Source organism: Xenopus laevis, chromosome 3L, assembly GCF_017654675.1.
Source record: "Xenopus laevis strain J_2021 chromosome 3L, Xenopus_laevis_v10.1, whole genome shotgun sequence".
Classification (NCBI taxonomy): Eukaryota; Metazoa; Chordata; class Amphibia; order Anura; family Pipidae; genus Xenopus; species Xenopus laevis.
In genome coordinates this window covers 62615572-62640978 of record NC_054375.1, presented here as the reverse complement: position 1 = coordinate 62640978, position 25407 = coordinate 62615572, and the positions used below count along the sequence as shown (strand labels likewise).

The window sequence follows — 25407 nt, the reverse complement described above, 5'->3', positions numbered from 1 at the left end:
AGTCCGGTCGCAGAATGAACCCTCCAACGGGTCAGATATGGACTGTCCAAGAAGACACTGGCACACAGAGGCTAGTAACAGCAGGGTTATACCCTTGCGTGTTTATTCTGCAAACGTGCAACGTTTCGGGGTCAGACCCCTTTGTCAAGCATGCTTGACAAAGGGGTCTGACCCCGAAACGTTGCACGTTTGCAGAATAAACACGCAAGGGTATAACCCTGCTGTTACTAGCCTCTGTGTGCCAGTGTCTTCTTGGACAATTTGCTGAGGGGGGTGCCGATCCCTCCGACACCGTGCACCAGGCGTCGAATTGCTGAAGGCCAGGGTTGTGCGAGCGGGCTACACTACAGATATGGACTGCTTAGGATCGTGTCTTGCGGAGCTCCCTAGGTTTGCTGCCTATCGGCTCGGCATGCGGCTCCGCCCCCCACACATCACTTTTCTGGGTGTTTAGTATTTACTATTATACGAAAAGGGGCACAATCCAAAATTATTAGAGAACCCATGTTATTCTTGTTAACGCTTATATATAATATAGCGAACACCAACAGGTAGTCTGTTAAACAGTCCTTTATTTATTATAAACAGGCTCTCAGAGGCTAATTGGAAGAATACTCCCACAAGGTGTTTTACTTTACAATAAAGAGTATGGCATGGGAACAGAATAAATGTAGCCACCCAGTAAGCAAATGGCAGCTGGCATCAGAAAGCACTGTACCCCAAAGACACTTTCTTATAAAAAAAATAGAGGATTGTATATATCACTTTAAAGGGCAGCAAAAGTAGTAGCAAAACATGGAATGAAAATATCAATAATCATAATACACCTAATAATCTGGCACCAAAAAAACACCTTTCTGCCTTTAGGATTTGTGCCTAAAGTGACAGAATGCTTTTAAATAAATGTATTGGGGAGAGATTGAATTTATATTTTTGGTATAATGCTTGTTTGACAAATCTTGCCCAACTGGATACTGGTAAAAGATTAAGGGGCAGATGTATGACGGGTCGAATATCGAGGGTTAATTAACCCTCGATATTCGACTAGGAACTAAAATCGTTCGACTTCGAATATCGAAGTCGAACGATTTAGCGCAAATCCTGCGATCGAACGATCGAAGGATTATTCGATCGAACGATTAAATCCTTCGAATCGAACGATTCGAAGGATTTTAATACAACGATCGAAGGAATATCCTTCGATCAAAAAATCTCAGGCAAGCCTATGGGGACCTTCCCCATAGGCTAACATTGACTTCGGTAGCTTTTAGCTGCCGAAGTAGGGGGTCGAAGTTTTTCTTAAAGAGACAGTACTTCGACTATCGAATGGTCGAATAGTCGAACGATTTTTAGTTCGAATCGTTCGATTCGTAGTCGAAGTAGTAGTCGAAGGTCGAAGTAGCCCATTCGATGGTCGAAGTAGCCCAAAAAACACTTCGAAATTCGAAGTTTTTTTAATTCGAATCCTTCACTCGAGCTTTGTAAATGTTCCCCTAAGTGATGGAGAAGGAAGGCCACGTGCCTTTAAATGTAATGGGATCTGTCATATGTGTCATTATGGGAATAAAAGAGATTATCCCTTGAACAGTTTTGTCATATCTCCTTTAGATATTGTCAAGATATTTTTACTACTATTATTATTATCCTGCTTATCTACAACATGAGTTACCATAGGTGGTCAGCTGTTTGGGGACTGGTAAGTAGAGACTTACATTGTGTCAGTATTTAGGAAAATATCAGTTCTTAAAAAGCAACACTAATTTTCATTTTTTTAATGTAATTCAGCTCCCCAAGAAACATTTCTGACTCCTCATTCATTTTGTTGAATAATATTTTTTATTAAGAATAAACAATAACAAGCACACATATATATATATATATATATATATAGGAAGATATTATGAGGGGAAAATTCAGGATATAGCGTAGGAGTATCCTAATGAAGACGGTGATGTGTTGCTTCATCTATGATTGGTCACCATTAGTTCTTTATTCTTCATTCTGATGGTAGCTGAAGGATACGTTCTCTTCATTTGAATGAATTATACTAATTTTTTTCTATTAATCATTCATAGATGAGTCTTGCAGGAATTCATTCAGAAGTTCTGATGGTAAATGAAGGTTATGTTCACTTCACTTACTATATTAGTAAAGTATAGCTCAAGTGGACTATGGGGTATCAGATTCTACCGAGTGGCACCGGAAACATGATGTTAGATTGAAGATAATTTTGTTTTTCTTCAACTTTCTGCTCTTCTTATTTGACCTGGTGGCTCTGTCCCTGAGACTTTGTATGAATCTTGAGAAGCTGTTCTTCTTCTTCTTCACAGACATAGGGACATCTGCTGCTGCCTGGCTCACAGTGGGCACTGAAGGCAGAACACTGTTATTCATATCCGTATTATAGTCAGAGCCACTCCTCATACAGGGAATTTCTGTATGGCCAGCCACACTGTTCCCTTGTGAAAGACCATCCACAAGGATCATTTTCTGCCTGATATCTATAATTGTAGGATATAATGAGGCCACTGTCTTCTCAGAAGAGTCTCCTGGCTCTACAATCTCCTGGACAGACTTTATTGGCTCCTCAATATCTTGAGCAGAATTTTCTGGCTCCAGGTCATCTATGAGTTGTGGTACTAGGTTAAATGTTACTTTTTTGAATTTCTTTTTGCCAGTTTTCTTTGGTTTGACTGTTTTTGCTTCTTTGTTGGTTGCCTCCTTTACCGTGTATATATCGTACAAGTCAGAAACTGTTGCTGATATAAACTGCATGACAGTTCGGCCAGTATTTATCAGTTGCCTTATAGTCACCTGTACAGAAAGATAAGACACACATGATACATGCTGTTATTGTTTATGGGGATAATATGGGAATTAGTTCATTAAGGTCTGTGTTTATCCTGCTCTAAATTACCCCTGATTATAAGTGTACTCACCTTGCTCCACAGACGTAATCCAACAATGCTCACAAAAATCACCATAGCATTGCTGAGGCAAAGGATTAGTACTCTACTAACTCTCTGGACGGCTTCTAGCTCAGCCTCTGTTGGGTTAACTTTGCTTGAAAAGAAGATCCTGTAGACATCATGGAACATATTGGACACTAAGCCCCAGGAGGGTACTATGATGTCTCCAATTTTAACAGTAATCAGCCAGAGAAAAACGCAGAAACTCAGCTCTCTGCGTAAGTAAAAACAAATCAGGAAAATCCACAGTAAAACATCTGCACCCATGAAAAATAGGATTTCATCAGTCTGTGCATCCGTCTGCCTGATTGGTTTGGAGTTATGGCGAGGCTTTTGTCTTTGATCCATTGCACTTCCATAACAAACATGGGAAATTAGTAAACTGTAGAACAAAATCCAGTAAATAAGTCTAAATTGGTTAATTCTGAAAATAAAAGATGAGATAAAAAGATAAAACGCGAGCAACAAGTAGGATAGATCCATCTCTACTCAATGCCAACGACGCTCTGCCAGTGGTACAGCCTGAGATCTGGACAATGTCAGAGTCATTGTGATGTCATAATTCAGTTGGATAGTAGAAGTTGTTGTTGCTATGGAAATACAATCATGAAATGAAAACATACAACAGAATGAAAATTATGAAGCCTGTTCTTTTGTTATAAGTTTACAAGCACTTAACACATCTACAAATATTAAAAAATATCAGTGACACAATATTTTTCTTTAAGACTGATCAATATGTCAGTGTAGCGTCATAGTTTATACATACTGTCTACATATTTTCTGATTTATCATTTGTGTTTTGTAGAAGAAGGAAAAAGCTTGACATTTTGCACTTAGGTATAAAAAGAAACCAAAATGTGTTACATATTTAATGGCTAAAGATATAGAAACATTACAGAGCTTTCTGGCATATGAGGTTCCTTCTTTTTTTTCTTTATTGTGGTTTTTATAACAAAAAGTTGTGCTGTACTTGGACTATTAGACTATTGGACTATTACAGTATGAGGCACATTTATTAAGGTTCCATTTGTGTTTTCCACGAAATTCACGTTTTCGAGGTTTTTTTGGACACAAATCTAATTTTTGGGTTTTAAAATTTTGAACTTTTTGAGTTTAAAAAAAAATATATATAAAAAAAACACTAAAAATTTTTGTGATTTATTATACCCTGACCCTGGAAGCTCCCTTGAACCATTTGAATATGGGATACCAGGAAAAATCCCGGTGGGCCCAAGTGTCAGTGGGCCATCCTGCTTCAAAACATTTGTCATATTTCATGGCCATTACCTATTTCTATGAGAACAAAGAGACTAAATAGATGGAATAATAGATTATAGCATGTAAAGAAAAGAGACTAGCAGAACAGAGGTTGCGTGAGGAATTATAATAGTACTGAGAGTGGGCCCCTGATCTAAGGTCTTTTGGTGGGCCCCTGGTCTAACATTTTTGGGTGGGCCCCTGGTGTCCCAGTCCAACACTGTCTCAGTGTGGGGGGGGGGTATATATATGTTCTCTCATTTGTATCAATACAGCGAAAAGGGAAATTATTTTAAAAATGTTGAATTATTTGATTAAAATGGACTCTATGAGAGATGGCCTTCCCGTAATTCAGATCTTTCTGGATAACCGTTTTTTTGGATAGGGGATCCTGTACATGTATATGCTTTTTGTAGGGTGAGTTGCATAAATTTATTTTTCCCCCATCTTTAAAATTTAAAGTTAAGTTAAAGTGTTATCTTGATAATCATTCTAATGAGTAAATGTCTAATTGCTAGGGAGTTTTAGATGTTAAGATTTTTCTCTTCCTAAAGACCATTCTTAGAGCGATACGACAAATCAGTCAAATTATCATGAGCTTAGTGTGGCACTGAACAATCGTGCAGCTAGCGATTTTTCATCCATCATCGTCAAAAAATCAATTGGGTAAGTTTGAAAATTTTCATTAACGGTGAAATGTATCCATTGTCCAATTGTTTGTAGAGCCAAGCAGGCAGCTACCCACAGTTTTTCTAGCTTCAACTAGACGATACCGATTGAAATGGTTGTTTTTGTGGACAAATCATACTTTTAAATGATGGTTTAGGGATAAGCTTGGTCCTCCGGTAACAAAAAGATCTTTTAAAAATCTTAACGTGTATGGCCATCTTTATACTGGAAACTGGCATTTACACATCACTTTTCTGGGTGTTTAGTATTTACTATTATACGAAAAGGGGCACAATCCAAAATTATTAGAGAACCTATGTTATCCTTGTTAACGCTTATATATAATATAGCGAACACCAACAGGTAGTCTGTTAAACAGTCCTTTATTTATTATAAACTGGCTCTCAGAGGCTAATTGGAAGAATACTCCCACAAGGTGTTTTACTTTACAATAAAGAGTATGGCATGGGAACAGAATAAATGTAGCCACCCAGTAAGCAAATGGCAGCTGGCATCAGAAAGCACTGTACCCCAAAGACACTTTCTTATCAAAAAAATAGAGGATTGTATATATCACTTTAAAGGGCAGCAAAAGTAGTTGCAAAACATGGAATGAAAATATCAATAATCATAATACACCTAATAATCTGGCACCAAAAAAACACCTTTCTGCCTTTAGGATTTGTGCCTAAAGTGACAGAATGCTTTTAAATAAATGTATTTGGGAGAGATTGAGCTTATATTTTTGGTATAATGCTTGTTTGACAAATCTTGCCCAACTGGATACTGGTAAAAGATTAGGTGATGGAGAAGGAAGGCCACGTGCCTTTAAATGTAATGGGATCTGTCATATGTGTCATTATGGGAATAAAAGAGATTATCCCTTGAACAGTTTTGTCATATCTCCTTTAGATATTGTCAAGATATTTTTACTACTATTATTATTATCCTGCTTATCTACAACATGAGTTACCATAGGTGGTCAGCTGTTTGGGGACTGGTAAGTAGAGACTTACATTGTGTCAGTATTTAGGAAAATATCAGTTCCTAGAAAGCAACACTAATTTTCATTTTTTTAATGTAATTCAGCTCCCCAAGAAACATTTCTGACTCCTCATTAATTTTGTTGAATAATATTTTTTATTAAGAATAAACAATAACAAGCACATATATATATATAGGAAGATATTATGAGGGGAAAATTCAGGATATATATATAGGAGTATCCTAATGAAGACGGTGATGTGTTGCTTCATCTTTGATTGGTCACCATTAGTTCTTTATTCTTCATTCTGATGGTAGCTGAAGGATACGTTCTCTTCATTTGAATGAATTATACTAATTTTTTTCTATTAATCATTCATAGATGAGTCTTGCAGGAATTCGTTCAGAAGTTCTGATGGTAAATGAAGGGTATGTTCACTTCACTTACTATATTAGTAAAGTCTAGCTCATGTGGACTATGGGGTATCAGATTCTACCGAGTGGCACCGGAAACATGATGTTAGATTGAAGATAATTTTGTTTTTCTTCAACTTTCTGCTCTTCTTATTTGACCTGGTGGCTCTGTCCCTGAGACTTTGTATGAATCTTGAGAAGCTGCTCTTCTTCTTCTTCACAAACATAGGGACATCTGCTGCTGCCTGGCTCACAGTGGGCACTGAAGGCAGAATACTGTTATTCATATCCGTATTATAGTCAGAGCCACTCCTCATACAGGGAATTTCTGTATGGCCAGCCACATTTTTCCCTTGTGAAAGACCATCCACAAGGATCATTTTCTGCCTGATATCTATAATTGTAGGATATAATGAGGCCACTGTCTTCTCAGAAGAGTCTCCTGGCTCTACAATCTCCTGGACTGACTTTATTGGCTCCTCAATATCTAGAGCAGAATTTTCTGGCTCCAGGTCGACTATGAGTTGTGGTACTAGGTTAAATGTTACTTTTTTGAATTTCTTTTTGCCAGTTTTCTTTGGTTTGACTGTTTTTGCTTCTTTGTTGGTTGCCTCCTTTACCGTGTATATATCGTACAAGTCAGAAACTGTTGCTGATATAAACTGCATGACAGTTCGGCCAGTATTTATCAGTTGCCTTATAGTCACCTGTACAGAAAGATAAGACACACATGATACATGCTGTTATTGTTTATGGGGATAATATGGGAATTAGTTCATTAAGGTCTGTGTTTATCCTGCTCTAAATTACCCATGATTATAAATGTACTCACCTTGCTCCACAGACGTAATCCAACAATGCTCACAAAAATCACCATAGCATTGCTGAGGCAAAGGATTAGTACTCTACTAACTCTCTGGACGGCTTCTAGTTCAGCCTCTGTTGGGTTAACTTTGCTTGAAAAGAAGATCCTGTAGACATCATGGAACATATTGGACACTAAGCCCCAGGAGGGTACTATGATGTCTCCAATTTTAACAGTAATCAGCCAGAGAAAAACGCAGAAACTCAGCTCTCTGCGTAAGTAAAAACAAATCAGGAAAATCCACAGTAAAACATCTGCACCCATGAAAAATAGGATTTCATCAGTCTGTGCATCCGTCTGCCTGATTGGTTTGGAGTTATGGCGAGGCTTTTGTCTTTGATCCATTGCACTTCCATAACAAACATGGGGAATTAGTAAACTGTAGAATAAAATCCAGTAAATAAGTCTAAATTGGTTAATTCTGAAAATAAAAGATAAGATAAAAAGATAAAACGCGAGCAAAAAGTAGGATAGATCCATCTCTACTCAATGCCAACGACGCTCTGCCAGTGGTACAGCCTGAGATCATCTGGACAATGTCAGAGTCATTGTGATGTCATAATTCAGTTGGATAGTAGAAGTTGTTGTTGCTATGGAAATACAATCATGAAATGAAAACATACAACAGAATGAAAATTAGGAAGCCTGTTCTTTTGTTATAAGTTTACAAGCACTTAACACATCTACAAATATTAAAAAATATCAGTGACACAATATTTTTCTTTAAGACTGATCAATATGTCAGTGTAGCGAAAAGTTTATACATACTGCCTACATATTTTCTGATTTATCATTTGTGTTTTGTAGAAGGAGGAAAGAGCTTGACATTTTGCACTTAGGTATAAAAAGAAACCAAAATGTGTTACATATTTAATGGCTAAAGATATAGAAACATTACAGAGCTTTCTGGCATATGAGGTTCCTTCTTTTTTTTCTTTATTGTGGTTTTTATAACAAAAAGTTGTGCTGTACTTGGACTATTAGACTATTGGACTATTACAGTATGAGGCACATTTATTAAGGTTCCATTTGTGTTTTCCACGAAATTCACGTTTTCGAGGTTTTCTTGGACACAAATCTAATTTTTGGGTTTTAAAATTTTGAACTTTTCGAGCTTAAAAAAAAAAAAAAAAAAAACACTAATAATGTTTGTGATTTATTATACCCTGACCCTGGAAGCTCCCTTGAACCATTTGAATATATTAATAGCCTTTATAATGTTTGAGTTTTTTCTGGGGGTTTTGCCTGAAACTCAAACTTATTTGAGCGATTCAAGTTTTTTCCGATTAATATGAGTTTGTGGGTTGTTAACCCCAAACTTACTGATTCGAGTTTTTTTCCATTCAAGTTTTTTCAAAATTAGAAACCATTCCAGTTGTGAGTTCATTCAGGGTATAAAAAAACTACAAAATTTGACCGTTGATAAATAACCGCCTAAATGTTAGCAGTACCCAGGCAGACATTATAGTGTATATATATTGTGACATTCAGGTTAGCTGAGACCATAGCTATGGCACAGTTTAAGCACAAATGGAGTCTGACAACACCTTTTTTAGAGTTCCGTGCAGCTTGGCTTGTTTTTTTTTTTTTTATAAATTCTTTATTTCGTTTTACATGCATTTCTTTGACATTAAGTGAGAGTATATTGCATAGGATAAACATTTAAAGAGCTGGAGACATTTTGTACAATTCGTCAGGTATCATATTTCAAAGAACTAACAGTTTGTTTCGTGTTTCTTTCAAGTAAACATTGAATTCACACTACAAACTCTACATATAAAGAATAAGAACAACAGCAGAAAAAGGGAGGTAGGGAAAGGAAGCAGGGGTTAGAATAGATTGGTGTGGGCCAGTATCTCGGATCATATGTTTCGGCTCGGTGTTTGCGGGGGAAGTGCAGAGTTGTGGATTACGTCTACGATAAGGTAAGCATATACAGTTGCAATAATTATCATATACACTTAAAAGCAGAACCTGGAGTTTTGGGTGTTGAGTGCCAGGGGCCCCACTCCCACCGCCAGAGGCTGACTAAAGCTTTTATGCGATAAGAGCTAGATATTCTGGTGATTCAATATATTGGACCCAGTAAAACCATTTAGTGGCCAGTTTCTTCTGTTGATGTGGTTTACTTAAGTCTAATTTATATAATTCAAAACGATAGATCTCATTTACTTTAAGCACCCAGTCCTTGAGCGTAGGAATCGATTTTGATTTCCAAAATAACGGTATTAGCGATTTAGCCACTGTCACTAAGGTGGAGATTAAAGCATTTTTGTATTGATCGGAAGATAGATCGTTGTGGTGCAGCAAAAAGAATGGCGCCGAGTCTTCTATTCTCAAATCTGTGAATCTGGGTAATATCTGTTTGATCTGGGTCCAGAAAGGTTGTATATTGTGGCATTGCCACATCACATGTAGCAGTGTTCCGTGTGGTTGGCCGCAACGCCAGCATACATCTGGGGCGTTAGGGAAGATTTTAGATAGCACATGTGGTACTCTGTACCAATGTGAAAGTATTTTGTAGTTATTTTCCTTTAGTCTAGCACATTTAGTCGAAGTGTAAGATTTTGTGACTATATGCTCCCATTCTTCATCAGTGAAGCTTTGATTTAATTCGGCTTCCCATTTCCGTTTGAAATCAGTCATTGGTGTGGTGGTGCGAGTATTCAATATTTTATAGATCCGAGTTATCTCGTGAGGAGTCCTCTCAGTTGTAGTGAACAATTGTTCAAACCCCGTATCTTCCAGTCCTGTATCATCGATAATTTGCTTTGACTTCAAGAAGTGCTGTATTTGGTATAAACGCAGTCTATCGACTGCTGTCGTAGTGTCTGACGATAAAATGTCCGCTATTGGCCTAATAGATCTCCCACTCAACACCTGGTATGCCCACAATGTGTCTGCTTGGGTCCACTTTTTGAATTGTTTCGGTCTCATGCCTGGTGGGAAGTCCTTATTATGTAGAAGTGGGGTAAGTCTTGAGTAGGTATTCAACAGGCCTTTTTTAAATTTAATAGAGTCCCAAGTGCTAACTACCTCTTGTATGATAGGTTCTGGGATGCTCGGGACGTGGCGGTTGTTTTTAGGCAACCACACATAGGTTTCCAGAGGTATCTCATAGCTATCTTGAGCTTGGCTTGTTTTTAATTAAAAGCTAAATCAACTATTTAACACTCTTGTTTCACATAAGAAATAGGAATCCCAATTTAACACCCACATTAGTGTACACAGTAACACACTAATTCCAGTAGTTACAGCCTTGGATGTCACAAGTCTCAGAATCCTCTGTTAGACTCTCATTTAACATTCAGTCTCTTAGGAACACTTCAGCTCAGCAGGGTAACATTCTGCTTCCCATCTACTCACACACACATCTCCTTCCAGCATATGGAGGTGTCCACAGGCCACTCACCCTCCTCTAGCACAAGGAGGTCTCCAGGGGGAATACACTAAGGCATAGCCCCACATCTCAACCTGCAGTCCCAGTTTTATTATTGAAATGTCTCGACTTTCTCTTTGATCTCCTACACTGAACAGCCAGAAAAAGATACAATGTTTCTAACTTAATCGGCCTTTGGCAGAGAGCCCAGAAGTGCCCAAAGATGCAAATTGTTACTTTTGTAACAATTTAAGATAAACAAAGAAGCAATTGTAAAAATTAAGATAAGCAGGTCTCTTAAGTAAACAGTGACTTGCAGCTTAAGGGGCAAGTCACCTTCATTAGCAAAACTGTAATAACACAAAACCCACAGAAATGTGTTCAAACTTTCACAACCTCCCAAATTTTGAGTGTGGTCACAAAAATCGCTGTGGCCCCAAAAAAATTGCCACGCTCTCCTCGTCAAATCTTTTTGTCCCTTTTTCTATTTCCAAAATGTTGGGAGGTATGTTAGTGAAATAAATAGTAGACCATGACAATATTTGAAAAGTAACAGCAAATATTCCTGAACACTCTGTATGCAAATAGGCTTTGTTTCTTATGAAAGAAAGAACATACTGCTACATGGTGTTTTGATGCATCAGTGTGTTTCTGAGTCATATACTTGCAGCTGTCAGTTCCTGCACTGCATGATCTAATTAATATATGTACAAAGATGCTATAAGGAATGTGTTTGTTGGTCACCAGAGTAAGATCATATTTTCTAAGAATTCTTTAGATCTAAAATACAGAATAATAACAGAATTTCACATATGTCCAGACACATTTTTCCAAAGGAAACCTGCACTTGTCCTCAAATAGAATGAAAGTTATTTACTTATCTGATACTATGGGGTATATTTAGCAAAGTGTGAAAATGAATAACCTTGAGATCCCATGCAGGATGCTGTCACTTTGCGGAGTGATTTTACTAAACTGAAGAAAAAACAGTATAACTCTAGACAGAGACACTGAGTAGCTACTAAAGCAAAGTACTGTCTTGCAAAAAAAAAAAAGGGAGTATTAACTTGAGGGATAAAAACTTAATTTTGGCTCATTATAGATAATGCCTCACTTTGAGTATGCAGTACAGTTTTGGGGCCCAGTCCTTAAAAGGGTAAAGTACAGTATTTTTCCTATTTTTCAGCTAATTGAATAGGGCTTGTATTGAACATACTTTTTGCCTATAGAGTTACTTAAGAAATATACAGTTAGTTTAATATCATTATCTGTATATCAAAAAATCAAAGCTGGCCGTGTCCTTACCAGCTGCCATAGGGTAGGCAATAAATACAGGGCCCTGTTGCAGCCTGCATCCACCACCACTCCCTAAACACTAGAAAAATGTGCCTTCAACAATCAAAGAGATCCCATATTAAGCATGGAAGATAAAAAAAGTCACCAATTAAAAACTGAAACCTCCTGAAGTAGCAGTGTTTTGGCTGCACTGTCAGACATCCCTGTGAGAAAGTCAGCAGAGCATGACTTTTTCCACTAACACAGTATCTGACTTGCTTTGAATTTCCGAGATAACACTTTGATAGAAAAATGGCAACCTATTTTCAGCAGGATGTGTACAGCTAGAATGCCACCTTTCCTGGCAGCTGGTACTGTAATAAAGCAAATCCCCTGCTGTGTGACCATCTATTCATCCAAAATCTCTCAAATGACTTATATTTTTTTATTATTCTGTGTAACTGGCTTCACAGCTGCAGTGCTTTCAGTTATCTACTCCATTTATTTTCTTTCTTTTTTTTTAAGGTTTAACAGAAAACAGAATGTGTTTTCAGATAAAAAAAACATGCAGGCCCACCTACCAGCCCATTAATTCAGGGCGTGTTTACATAAATATTTTAAAAGGCCTACTTTTTGGCTAAAAATTGGACCTGAGGTAATATAAAACAAGATGCAAAAATGCTGTTTTCTTTATGTGATTTTTACACCTTATGGTATTTTTGTTGGGGATTAGGCCTGTCTAAATTTCGGCTATAGGTATGAGATATGTTATCCAGAACACTTGGGATCTAAGTTTTCCAGATAAGAAGGTTCATTTACCTTTGCCAAGGATGCAAGTGCTTGAGTGCTTGGGGGCACAAAAATTGCAATCTAAATGTTCCTAAAGGCTACATGCAGGAAGTATTAACTCACATTACAAAATGGTTGTTGCAGGTTTCCCTTAACATTTTAAGAATCTTGTACTTATTTAAAGTAGGAACAGGTATGGGACCTATTATCCAGATTGCTTGGGACCTGGGGTATTCCGGATAAGGGGCCTTTCCGTAATTTAGATCTTTATACCTTAAGTCTACTAAAAAATAATTTAAACATTAAATAAGCCCAATAGGTTGGTTTTGCCTCCAGTAAGGGTTAATTATATCTTAAGCTCCCCATAGACGCGATGATTCTTCTTGCCGAACGATTTTAGCGAAGTCGGACCAATCCTTCGAAATTATTGTGAAGTTAGTGGGATTCGAACGATTGTATATCTTTTCGGCCGACATCTGTCAGGAAATTGATCGGCCAGGTTAAAAAATCTTTGTCGGTCCCAGTGCAATCTCTCTATGTTTGCAGGGACAAGCAGGCAGCTCCCCTTTGTTTTCCTGGCAAATTGGTCTTTTTAGTTGATGGACAATTCATATGATCGTTCCGAGAAAATTGTGGTCTCACGATGAGGATCGGATCTTTTCAAAATCTATGGCCAGCTTGAGTTTGGATCAAGTACAAGGTACTGTTTTATTATTAAAGTGAAAAAAGAAAATTATTAATATTAAAATAATTATTTGGATAAAATGGAGTCTATGGGGATTTTATCTTTAGGGCTGAAAAATGTTTTTAAACTGGTTGTACATAAAAACAGATTGGCTCAGACTAACCCTTAATCTGCACTGTAGATTTTAATCTCATGTTCCGGGTAATGAAGCTTGGTTAACTAGAGGCGTTGTTGTGACTGAATGGATGGAAACTATAATCCTTCCCTGGCAGTTATACAACGAAGAAACACTTGCGCAGAGCCGACGTCATTCTATGGCACTTGAAGATAATTGTCAGGACCTGTAGGAGTTTTAAAGAAACTCAATTCCTGCTGGAAATTGCCACACCTGCCGTGTTTTATGACTTTTGTTTAAAGGAAAACTATACCTCCCAAACAATGTACGTCTCTTTAAAAAGATATTGCATAAAACAGCTCATATGTATAACCCTGCTTCATGTAAATAAACAATTTTCATAATAACATTCTTTTCTAGTAGTATGTGCCATTGGGTAATCATAAATAGAAAATTGCCATTTTAAAAAATAAGGGCCGCCCCCTGAGATCATACGACTCACTGTGCACACAAACACACCAAACCAACCCTACATACTTTTGTGCAAATGGTTGTATTGCCCATGTTTTTTCCTGAACGCTAAAAAATTGCACTGCTGTGCCCGTCTTTCCATTTTTTGCGAATTCACATTGTGAATACATGTTCGCAAATGGTGCGCTGAGTTTGCGAGAGCGCACCCAACGTGCGAGGTTGTTGTGCGCGAAAATAGCATTGACAGTAACTTAAATTCGCACTTTGCGAAACTGTTATGCGAATATTTTCTCCGCGACCAAAGTTGTGGCATGATTCAGTCGCAGGGTGTATGCATAAATATTCGCAATATGCGATTTGTTTGACATATTGAAAAAGCATTGTGAAAAAAAAAATCGCAATTCTGTTTGCACCACACTTATTCAGCTTTATAAATATAACCATGCACAGGGCAAATATAATCACTTTGGGAACCAATCTGCCTTGCGCAAAGTTTATAAATGACCCCCGCAGAGTTCTGTCTTTTGCTTCAACACTTTGTCGGTTACAGTTAGAGTTGCAGTATTTCTGGTCAGGTGATCTCTGAGGCAGCACACAGACCATCACGAAATGGTGGTTCAAGGCAAGAGATGTAAAAGGGCAATATTTACTTAAATATATATACCAGTTTGGTAAGATTCTTTAATATGTCACTTAATATGATATAAACTATTTGTTGCTTAAGTATTCATTTTGGGGGTATAGTTTTCCTTTAATTACAGTTACAGATTAAAAGGTATGCAGGTATAGATTTCCATTTAAAAGTGCAATAGAATTTTACATTTAATGTAAACATTTTATTTAGAGAAACTAAGATATAATTAATCCTTATTGAAAGCAAAACAAATCCTATTGGGTTTATTAAATGTTTAAATACATTTTTAGTAGACTTAAGGTATGGAGATCCAAATTATGGAAATACCCCCTTACCTGAGCATTCCAGATAACAGGTCCTTTGTCTGTATAATTTAGCAAGCAGGTGTGGAGACAGAGGGACATGGGGGTATATATGGGGGTATCTCTTATGTAGTATGTATGTGTTTGTGTGCAATAAGGACAGGTTTGGCTACCAGGTTTAAAAATTGGGCAGGTTTAAAAGCCATCTGGAGAAAGATGAATTGGCCTGTTAATGCAATGCTCTCTCAATGGGCCTGCATAGCCCCCCCCCATTATGATCAGATTTTAGTACCTGATCAAGGGCATTGGCTCAAGTGTGGCCCTTTAGTAGCCAAAAACACAAAAATATACCATGGAAAGGAACCCCGTTTTTTTACATCAACATACATGGTTGTTCGTTTTTCTGTAATAATAAAACTGCACATTGTACTTGATGGTAACTAAGCTGAATAAATCCATATTGGTGGCAAAACAATCTTGTTGGGTTTATTAAATATTTATATGCTTTAGTATACTTATGGTATGGAGATACCAATTACAGAACAACCCCTGGAAAATGATTAAGCATTTTGGATAATATGTTTGGAGCATTACACTATTCTCTTATTCACTTTCTGCCTTGTAACCAGATGCCCCAAGATGGCTAACATACTGTATAAAAGGCTTCTTCCTTTCAGAGTCTAGGCTGTTATACTCAGTGAATACTCTATACTGGTTGAAGCTTATTATATATGTAGAAGTCATATCAAATAGAATCTGTCAGCCTAATTCTGGTGATAAAAACAAAGCTTGCATTTAGTTACGAATGTCTTGGCAACTATTCAATGCTATTACAGTCACAGTGGTGACTTTTGACGTCATTACAATATAATATTCATCCCTTTAATAGAATATGTTCAAGAAAAGTTTAAAAATGGAGGAACAGTTACATATTAGCCCTTACAATGCAACAATGTATGACCATAAATATTTATTGAAAATTAACTCCCTTTATCCCTTTCATTAGAAACGACGAAGGGAGGGAAAATGCTTCCCCTCTGAATCAAGTAATCAAATATAGACCCTTGACAGCTGTCTGTAACCAAGCAATGTTACGTGACTGCCAGAAGTGAAGCATATCCTCAGCATACATTAGCAATGTTAGCCCGTCCTTTACAGATTAGTAATATGGGTTTTGACAGAATTATGCTGAACTCCCTGAGGACTAGTTGCACACTTGTAATCCATAGCTGTAAAGACTGTATAATGTTTAATAGATTCTAAGTTCTTCAGGGCAGAGACCTCGTCCCAACAGTGTATTGAAACACCTAAGATGTATTTATTTTCACTGTATTTCAATTTTTTAATAAGTGTACCATTATTTGTGTATACATTTGTGGTGCTATATAAATAAATAAAAAAATACATACATATCTAATATAAGTAATTAAGAAAAAAAAACAACTGGACTTGCTGAGTAATTATTGAAGATGTTTCACCACTCATCTGAGCAGCTTCTTCAGTTCAACTGACCGGTGTGGGAAGTTCTCGGCAAATAGACTCTTCCACTAATCCAACCACAACGGCACATTGTAACTCTTCAGAGAGGTGACATCTGAAATGTTTTGAATAATTTATATTAGATATACCATGGCCTGGATGAATGAAAATCTTCATAGTCAATATATGCATAATGCACTCAGTGCTGTTCTCACTCTCAGGTACAACTAAAAGGGTCTGGTCAGCTTTTTGGATACTCCCTGGGGTTTGCACCAGCCTCTGGCCAATTGAATATGATTATTAGTGATTATAAATCCTTATACTACATACAGTATTGCCCTATTACACCTTAAATACTATTATCTTTTGTGTTTATTAGTGATTTGGGGTTCTTTTTTGCATTTTTAATGAGAAAATAATGTGGTGGTCGAAATGTGGCGTTGCTTTAAGCACACACTTTGGTCTATGGTACACAGTGCGCTTTCTCTGCCAGTGTAAAATATGAGTTATAGGAATTAAAGAGACCTGCTTGGTCAAAAAGGATTTTCATAAACCCTTGCTGCTACATTTATTTAATCCATTATATATACAAAAAGTCAGCAACTTCTGCCATGAGAAACAAATACAATGATACAATAATATAGCATTATTATATTTCTCATGTTTTCATTTAACAAATGTATCCTGTATGAACTGTCATCTTTACTTTTCTTCTTCTATTTCACTGGCTACAATTACATTGTTTGGATCAGGCAGCTGCCAGTAAGCTCTGAGGTTCATTATCTTTAAGCTTCTGGCACAGACAGTGACATTGTGGGGATAAAATAAATAAATTACAGGTTTAGGGTCTATTTGGGGATCTGACGTTTTCTGGATAATGGGCAGTGTCGGACTGGCCCACCGGGATACCAGGAAAACTCCCGGTGGGCCAAGGTGTCAGTGGGCCCTCCTGCTTCTAAACATTTGGCCTATTTCATGGTCATTACCAATTTCTATGAGAACAAAGAAAGAAAAGAGAATAGGAGAATAGAGGTTGAGTGAGGAGAGGAAGAATAATAGTACTGAGAGTGGGCCCCTGGTCTAAGGTCTTTGGGTGGGCCCCTGGTGTCCCAGTCCCACACTGTGTAGGGGCCCCCAAGGTAACAGTCCCAGTGGTCCCGGGACCCCCAGTCCGACACTGATAATGGGTCTTTCCATGATATGCATTAAGGCAACTAAAAACATTACAACAACATGATTTTTTTTGCCATCAACTGTTCATTTAAAGGGATTCTGTCATGGTTTTTATGGTGTAGTTTTTATTTCTAAATTACACTGTTTACACAGCAAATCATTCACTCTGCGATGTAACATTTCATTTCTAACCCATCAAGTGTATTTTTTTTGTTGTAATATTGGTGTGTAGGCAGCCATCTCAGGTCACTTTGCCTGGTCATGTGCTTTTAGAAAGAGCCAGCACTTTAGGATGGAACTGCTTTCTGACAAGCTGTTGTTTCTGCTACTCAATGTAACTAAAGGAGTCACAGTGGGACATGGATTTTTACTATTGAATGTTTATCTTATATCTTTCCGCGGAGCATTTATCTGGTTACCTTCCAATTGTTCTGCTGATGGGCTGCTGGGTGGGGGGGGGGTGATATTACTCCAACTTGCAGTGCAGCAGTAAAGAGTAACTAAACTTTATCAGAACACATGACTTGGGGCACCTGGAAAAGTGACAATACATCTAGCCCCATGTCACATTTCAAAATTAATTATTAAAATATCAGTTTGCTCTTTCGAAAAATGAATTTCAGTGCAGAAGTCTGCTGGATGCATTTTGAAAAAAACATGTTTTCATATGATATTATCCCTTTAAAAAAGACACTATAGTAAAGGACATTGCCATATTTTAGAGGTTTCTGGATAATGGCATCAAAAATAAAGCATTCAAATGTATTCCTTGTGTTTAATGCAGAAGTGTATTAACTGGCCTAGTTTGCAAATGTGCAACAACTGCACTGTAGTAGAATTATTAATGCCTTCTACAAATAATGCTTCCTTTGTATGTTGTCATGTATTCTTGTCCATTACACTGCTTGAGTCTCTTACTTCCTTCAGACTTGAGAAAAACACACATAAGCATTGCTTGTCTATGGCTATGGTCTATGTCAGTGATCAGAAAGAACACTTAGGCACACGTTTAAGTGCAGTCTAACTTTTTGACCTGATTGTGTGCACATTACTTTACCTTTGGGTTTGTAGTTCAGATCAGATTCCATAAAAACAGTGACAAAGTCTTCAAAAAAATGTCACTGAGACATTTTCAGCATCGCTTGTACACCCTTTAAAGGGCAAAATATCTCCATTTATGAGACTGACATGTTATGCTTGTTAAAACAAGAGCAATACCATTTCTAAAATATCAGTCTATGATAGGAGCTCCGACAGCAGAATGAACTAAAAACGCTATTAGATATTTAGCTTGGCAGTGCATGTAATCCATGCTTAACCGTCCAACATGCTGTTCTGATGCTTAGGGAAAAGGTAATCTCAACTAATATTATATTCCAGGGTTGGACTCCCCCACCAGGGAACAGGTGGGTTTGGCTCTCATGGGCCACACAGACCCATACCCACTCCCGCTGTGCTGTCTCTCCCCCCGGCCCCTGATCGAGGCAGCAAAAAGTGAAAACCAGGCACTCGACCAGGTATGCTGTGGGGTCAAGGGGGAGGAGGGTTGTTTTGCCAGGTAGACCTCATCGCTGGGGTGAGTGAACGGGGGGGCTCCAGACCCCCCAGTCCAACACTGTTATGTTCTGCATCAAAATACCAATTCATAGTTTTACATTAATGATCACAGGGTAGGTTTTTCAGTTAAATAAAAGTTTATCAGAAATAAATTACTCTGTATTAATCTGTTTTCATCACATTTAAGTTTAAAATTCACTTTAAAAGATTAGTAATAGATTATTTGATAGCAGCCAGTGTCGGACTGGGGGCCCAGGGCCCGCCAGGCATGCTGCCTTAGGGGCCCTCACCCCTCCCTTGGGCCCCCCAGCTGTAAAGCACTCTCTGGCCACCCACATCAACCGGGGCCTAGGAGGGAGGTTGGGACAGCATCTGGAGCCAGGGAGGGAGGTAGGTAGAGCTGTGGCGCTTCCAGAAGGGAGCAGGTCTGGGCTGGCGGAGCTAGTGCCGGGGCCCACCGTGTTTTTCCAGGTGCCCGACGGCCCAGTCCGACCCTGATAGCAGCAGCTTCAGCCCCTACTGAGTAGGCTCCCTGAGCTTTACTAATGTCTTCTAAAGAACATCTGATACAGCCAGTACTAATATAGCAAATTGGAACAGCTTGGACAGTTGGGCAAACTAGTACTCTGATCTGCTATTAAAAAATATATAACAATTCTCTAGAACAGAAGGTTTGGCTGGAATGACTCTTGATGCCCCTTAAAGATGACATGGCATAGCCCAGTGTATACTATATTCTGAGCAGGAGCTGTTGCTAATATATGTATCTAGATTTAAAAAAAAATTAACAACTGTTCCTTAATCTCTTTTTTTGCTTTATTAGATTAGGCATTTAATTAGTTGTTTATTTTTTCCTGAAGTATAGCTGACACAGATGCTGAAATCACAGGTGGTCATTTTATCTTCAGGTGCTGTCAATAGCATAGATCCAGTTTGCCTTATTGTTACAAATGGCTGCTAAACAGCATGTCCATATGTCACAGAATATATACAGACTGGGATCAGCCAGATTTAAGGATGCAATTTATATTTATCTGGCACATACTGCTAGTAATTATAAATGGTGTCCGAACTGCAGTATTCACTGCACTCAAGATAGCAATATTGAGTTTGTTTTATAACACAAAGCTCCACCATTTCAAATATTTGGTAGAGCACACAAGCAGTTGCTACTGGAATTGTTTGTCTTGGACACATTTGCTTTGTCTTATACTTTATTGATGGTTTATGTTTTTGATGGACCATATGAGAAAATGATTACATTGCACATATCTGTTTGTTGGGCTAAATCATCTGAATGTAGTTCCTGGTGGGCCTAGCTGAAGACCTGTGACACATGCCCTTGGACTTCATTAACCCCCATAGGATGTTTGAGTTTGATGTTGATTTCTTCTTGGCCATGCAAGATCCAAAGAACAATGGCTGTTGCATGCAGTAGAAAGGGACAGAATTGAATAATCATATTGTACCATGTCTGACCAAGTTCATTCTTTTGGAACAGTCTCAGAACTGTGATATTTGTACTTAAGGATCCAGAATGGGAGCTACTAAAATATTGTAAAACAGGATATAAGAAGACCTGCTTGAACCCTGCCACAAAATTTAAAGGGGTTGTTCACCTTTAAGCTGACTTTTAGCATGATGTAGAGAGTGAGATTCTAACACAATTTGCAGTTGGTTTCTTTTTTGTTATTATTTGTGGTTTTAAACTATTTATTCACTAGCTCTCCAATTTGCATTTTTTAGCAATATGGTTGCTAGGGTGCAAATTACCCTAGCAACCTTGCATTGATTTGAATAAGAAACTAGAATATGAATAGGAGAGGGCCTGACTAGAAAGCTGAGTAATACAAAGTAGCAATAACAACACATTTGTAGTATTACAGAGTATTTGCTTTTAGATTGGGTCAGCTGAAAGCTGGAAACAGTCAGAAGAAGATGGCAAGTAATTCAAAAACTATAACAAATAAATAATAAAGACCGATTGAAAAGTTGCTTAGAATTGACCATTCTATTACAAACTAAAAGTTAATCTAAAGTTGAACCATCACTTTAAAACCTCTAACGATTATATGAATGTACTAGCACTGCACTATCTTTTTGTGCATTGCTTTGATCCGTGCTGCATGGCATGCACACTGGCAACGCCCTGTATGGCAAGATATCTATTTTTGCTTCTGAAATGTGCTTAGTGCTGGTGAATACCTTCACTGCCATAATTTTATGCTTCCTCTGTGTACAGACCAAGGGGTTGTACGTACTACAGCTGTACCTTCATTTTTCATTGCAGCAGTGTTCCCCTGCTGGCTTCTTTTAAGTGATGTGTGATACTGCAGGAGGTGCACTAGAGATATTAAGGATTGGGCCAGAGAGTCTGAACAAAGTGACAATATGTTGCTGTAAACAAAGTAAGAGCAAAATAATTTTATAATCACCACTTTTTATTTCCATTAGATAAATACAACAAGGATATTTAATACATAAATCTATAAACAAACAGATATTTTCATACTCATATTAAGGTAAACTGACCTCACAGAAAACAATGTGGTTGGCCAGTGTGTTTGCAGATCACCCATTTACATTTTCTTATAGTAAAAGTTACTAAGGGGATAGGAAAGATTTTCCTTTTTTACTAATTGTTTTCTAGAGAAAACATTGTAGAGATGAAAAAATCAGTTAGAATTTTTGGTTAATCAGCCATCATTTGTCTAAGACAGTTTGAGAAATACCCACGTTGTGAATCTAAAATGCCAAGAAGATATGGTTCATATGCACACTATGTGCAACCTAATATGCATCATTATGACAACACATTTTTATGCCAAAACACACATTTGTTTTTATAGTAGCCTGGTTTCCAAGTTCAGACATCTAAACATGACCAGTTAGAGAGCTGTGAATATGCTGAAACCACCTCCGCAAGAGACATCTGTGTCAACATTATTATCCACACCATCCCAAACCTCTTTACAGCTGAAAGCAGCTGTGCCAATTGTAGATTTACCTACCACAGGCAGAAAACAAACTTGATCTAGAGCAGTAGCCTGCATTTCTGCCTCTCATGCGAAGGAAAGAAATTTCTAAAGGCAAATACTGAGATGGCTTTTTCAATGTACCAAACCCCTCTGTTCTTTACTTCTAAAGGTTGGATTAGCCCTATTTGGCCAACCAAAAAGTTTTGTTTCCTTTCACTTAGTTTAAAATGAGCTAAATTTTTGTTATTAATTTGACATTATATTTTTTTTACCAAAACCCTCTTAAGTGATTCTACCAGTGTTCTGTTGAGGTGTTTGCCCTCTACAAGTTTATTGTGCTTACGCATTTGTCTTTCCATGTTAATGATACATATACTGCATTTCAGTAAACAAACGTATGTCATTGTAAAAGGTGGTGCAAGCCTATTGTATATAGCTAGGCGTTATCTGTGTATAATTACGTTTAAATGTTTGCAGGTAAAGCTACTCACACTAGTTTTCCCATTAACATTTCAGTTCTGCATTGTAAATAATACACTAGCTAGTAATTATTGTCCATAGAACCTTTTGATCCAATCCTAATTAGTGATTGAACTTGCATTACCTTAATTGTATTTTAATGAACAGATAAAATATGCGCTAAGCGTTACCTTGGTATGTTAGTTGAAAAACACAGAACACTGGTATTTCTGATTTACTTCCACTCACAACAAAAGTTGAGCAAAAGAAAAAATTACTGCCTGAGCTTCTTTGTTAGGTCTGCAGTATAGGGTGTCCACCCTCTGCCACACCAGCTGTTGTTGAACTATAAATGTAAGTCGTAGGCTGTAAATGGTATTTGGGGGTTATAGTACAACAACAACTGGAATGGAAATGACTGTTGTATAACATATGTTACACATATTTATCTGTGCTACATTACTTGCAAGAATTACTTCCCATCACATATATTTAGGGGGTTATTTATTAAAGTCTTAATGCCAAAAATCTCGAAAAAGTCTATTTTTTACTATAAAATCCAAAATTTTAGTGGAAAAAAAACTTGAATATTTCGAGATTTATTATACCCCGAGGATGGAAAAAGTCAGAATTAAAAAAAAAAAAACAGCATCTCTGACCTGCCGAGGTTGTATATAAGTCAATGGGAGAGGTACTGATCCTATTTGGAAGTTCTTGTGGTCTGCTCTGGAATTAGCCCGAAAATCCGACAAAAATGGGGCAAAAATATGAGAATTTTTATTACAATTTATTAATAATAAATAAGGTCCAATCTAGTTTGGTCAGACTTTTTTTAATAAAAAATTTAGACATTGATAAATAAGGCCCCCCATGTTGGAGTAATCACCATTTAGCATCGATTCAGCAATACTGGCAAATTTCAGGTTAGGGTTTTCAGGACATATTCTCTAAAGATGACCATACACTGAAAAATCTGCATGTTTGTTAAGGTCGCTAGGACCTTTTGAAACCTGCCTGATTAATATCTGGCCTATTTTTGGCACATATTGTTCAGCAGGCCTAACAATATGGTCTAAAACAATACCTTGTACTTGATGTTAACTAAGCTGCATAAATCTATATTGGTGGCAAAACACACCTATTGGGTTTATTTATTTGTTATTCAAATGTTTTTAGATTATAGTAAGGATAATGATCCAAATTATGAAAAAAAACATATCTGGAAAACCACAGGTCCTGGATAATAGATCTGCTTGTTTTGCCACCCCAAATGAGGGCATCTTAAATTGTATACCCAGCTTTACCCATGTCAAGTTGGTATAGCTTATTCTGTAGTGTAGATGTCACATAGGAAATATACAAGTAAAATAAGAATGTATTCCAGCTGAATACTGAAGTTGAAAAGACTGTTAATGAGTACCCTGTACAATTGCCCTTTTTGGCATATCATAAAAGGGTCCCTAGAGCAGTGCAGAGACTCATTTAATAATGCTGCATGCACCAAGCCTAGATTTGCTCATTGCCATTACAAGAAAAGCAGAACAAGAAAATTCTATTTGTAATGAGTGATAGCATTGTTACCATATGATATAAAAGAATTGATTCAGATCTATTTAAAATGCTTTTAAAGTAAGTTGACATCATGCCTGTTTCCTACTCCCACTCGGTTGTTGAGAATGCAGGAATTTTATATGGTATAAAAACGTTAAATGGTTTGGCCTTTGAGATAAAGTAGTTGTCTGAGTGCCTTGTGGCCAATAGATCCCTTATAATAGAAGAGCTTATGTTTTTGGCTAAACTTCTTTGCTCAGCTGTCCTCATTTCTGAGAGACTGGAATGATCACAAACAGAATTCAAACACTCAACCAGCCCACATATTGTCAGTGAGATAATGCCTTTCCTTCCATTTTTTGCCAAATTCAATATTATTATCTTTTGTACACCGCAACTTTTTACAGAGATTAAACTTCCTCAGTCCCTGCTTAGAGTTTACAGTCTAAGGTCCCTATCGCATTTACAGGAACAGGTTTATCTGCCTGTATGTGTTTGGAGTGTGGGAGGAAACCAATGTACTTGAACCCTGGGCCAAGGATTGGATTATTATGGGTGCCTATGCATGCCTGTTGGAGAGGACTGCATCAATGCACAGATATCTGCTGGGGAGGGCCCATACACAGGCAGATACACTGCAGACTCTGAAGGGGTCATTTGTCTGTGTATGGTCAGCTTAACTCTGGCCCTGTGCTTCAGGATCAGCAAACAGGCATGTGGCGAGTAGGGGAATGAGGGGTCCTTAAGTTGTTGCGGGGTGAGGGTTAGGTGGAGAGCAGGGTGTGGCGGCAGATGAATGGCAGACAGGGGCTTGTCATTGCCACCCTTTGCTTTTGACTTGGCTCTGCCTGGAAGAAAATGTACTCTTCAAAAAGAGAGGCCACCAGGACTGGGGCCTATATGTATTTTTCCCAGGACCATTCCAACACTGGGTTCAGTTAGTCAACTGCAGTACCAGATTGGTGTGTTTGGGGCCCACTGGCGCTGATGCCTGGGGCCCACTGTGGCTGACTCCCCCCACCCCAGTCGCAAATGTCACTGACCCTCTCCCCCACCTTACACCTCATACTACTGTATATGCATGAAACCACAATTGGTGCCTACAAGTCCAGAAGAAGCAGACCTTGGGTGGTGGGGGCTGTAGGACCTGTGAGGGCTGGGGCCCATAAGGTTTTCTCCCGGTGTCCGGCAGGCCAAGTCTGATTCTGGTCAACTGAATTGATTTATACCAGTTTTTTCTGCAAGGAAGTACCTAACATCATCAACACTACTAGTTTGAATGAACACTTACATGTGTATAAATGAATTACATCCTATTGCATCTGAGTAGTTTGGGCTGAAAATTGTAGCAGTCAAAATGCCCCTGTGTGTCACCACTCATCTCCTGCTACAAATTAGT

General features: G+C 37.9%; 2 protein-coding genes across 2 annotated transcripts; both read right to left on the bottom strand.

Annotated features, from left to right (window-relative positions):
- Positions 1-1929: 1929 nt before the first annotated feature.
- LOC121401169 lies at positions 1930-3332 on the bottom strand. The gene is made up of 2 exons (XM_041585506.1): positions 2940-3332; positions 1930-2814 (listed from the first exon to the last, which is right to left on the bottom strand). The coding sequence occupies exons 1-2, from the start codon at positions 3315-3317 to the stop codon at positions 2170-2172; spliced, it is 1023 nt and encodes a 340-aa protein (XP_041441440.1). The 5' UTR covers positions 3318-3332; the 3' UTR covers positions 1930-2169.
- A 2958-nt stretch (positions 3333-6290) lies between these two features.
- LOC121401168 lies at positions 6291-7541 on the bottom strand. Its single transcript, XM_041585505.1, has 2 exons — positions 7129-7541; positions 6291-7003 (listed from the first exon to the last, which is right to left on the bottom strand). Exons 1-2 carry the CDS (start codon positions 7504-7506, stop codon positions 6359-6361), a joined length of 1023 nt encoding a protein of 340 aa, XP_041441439.1. The 5' UTR covers positions 7507-7541; the 3' UTR covers positions 6291-6358.
- Positions 7542-25407: the final 17866 nt, after the last annotated feature.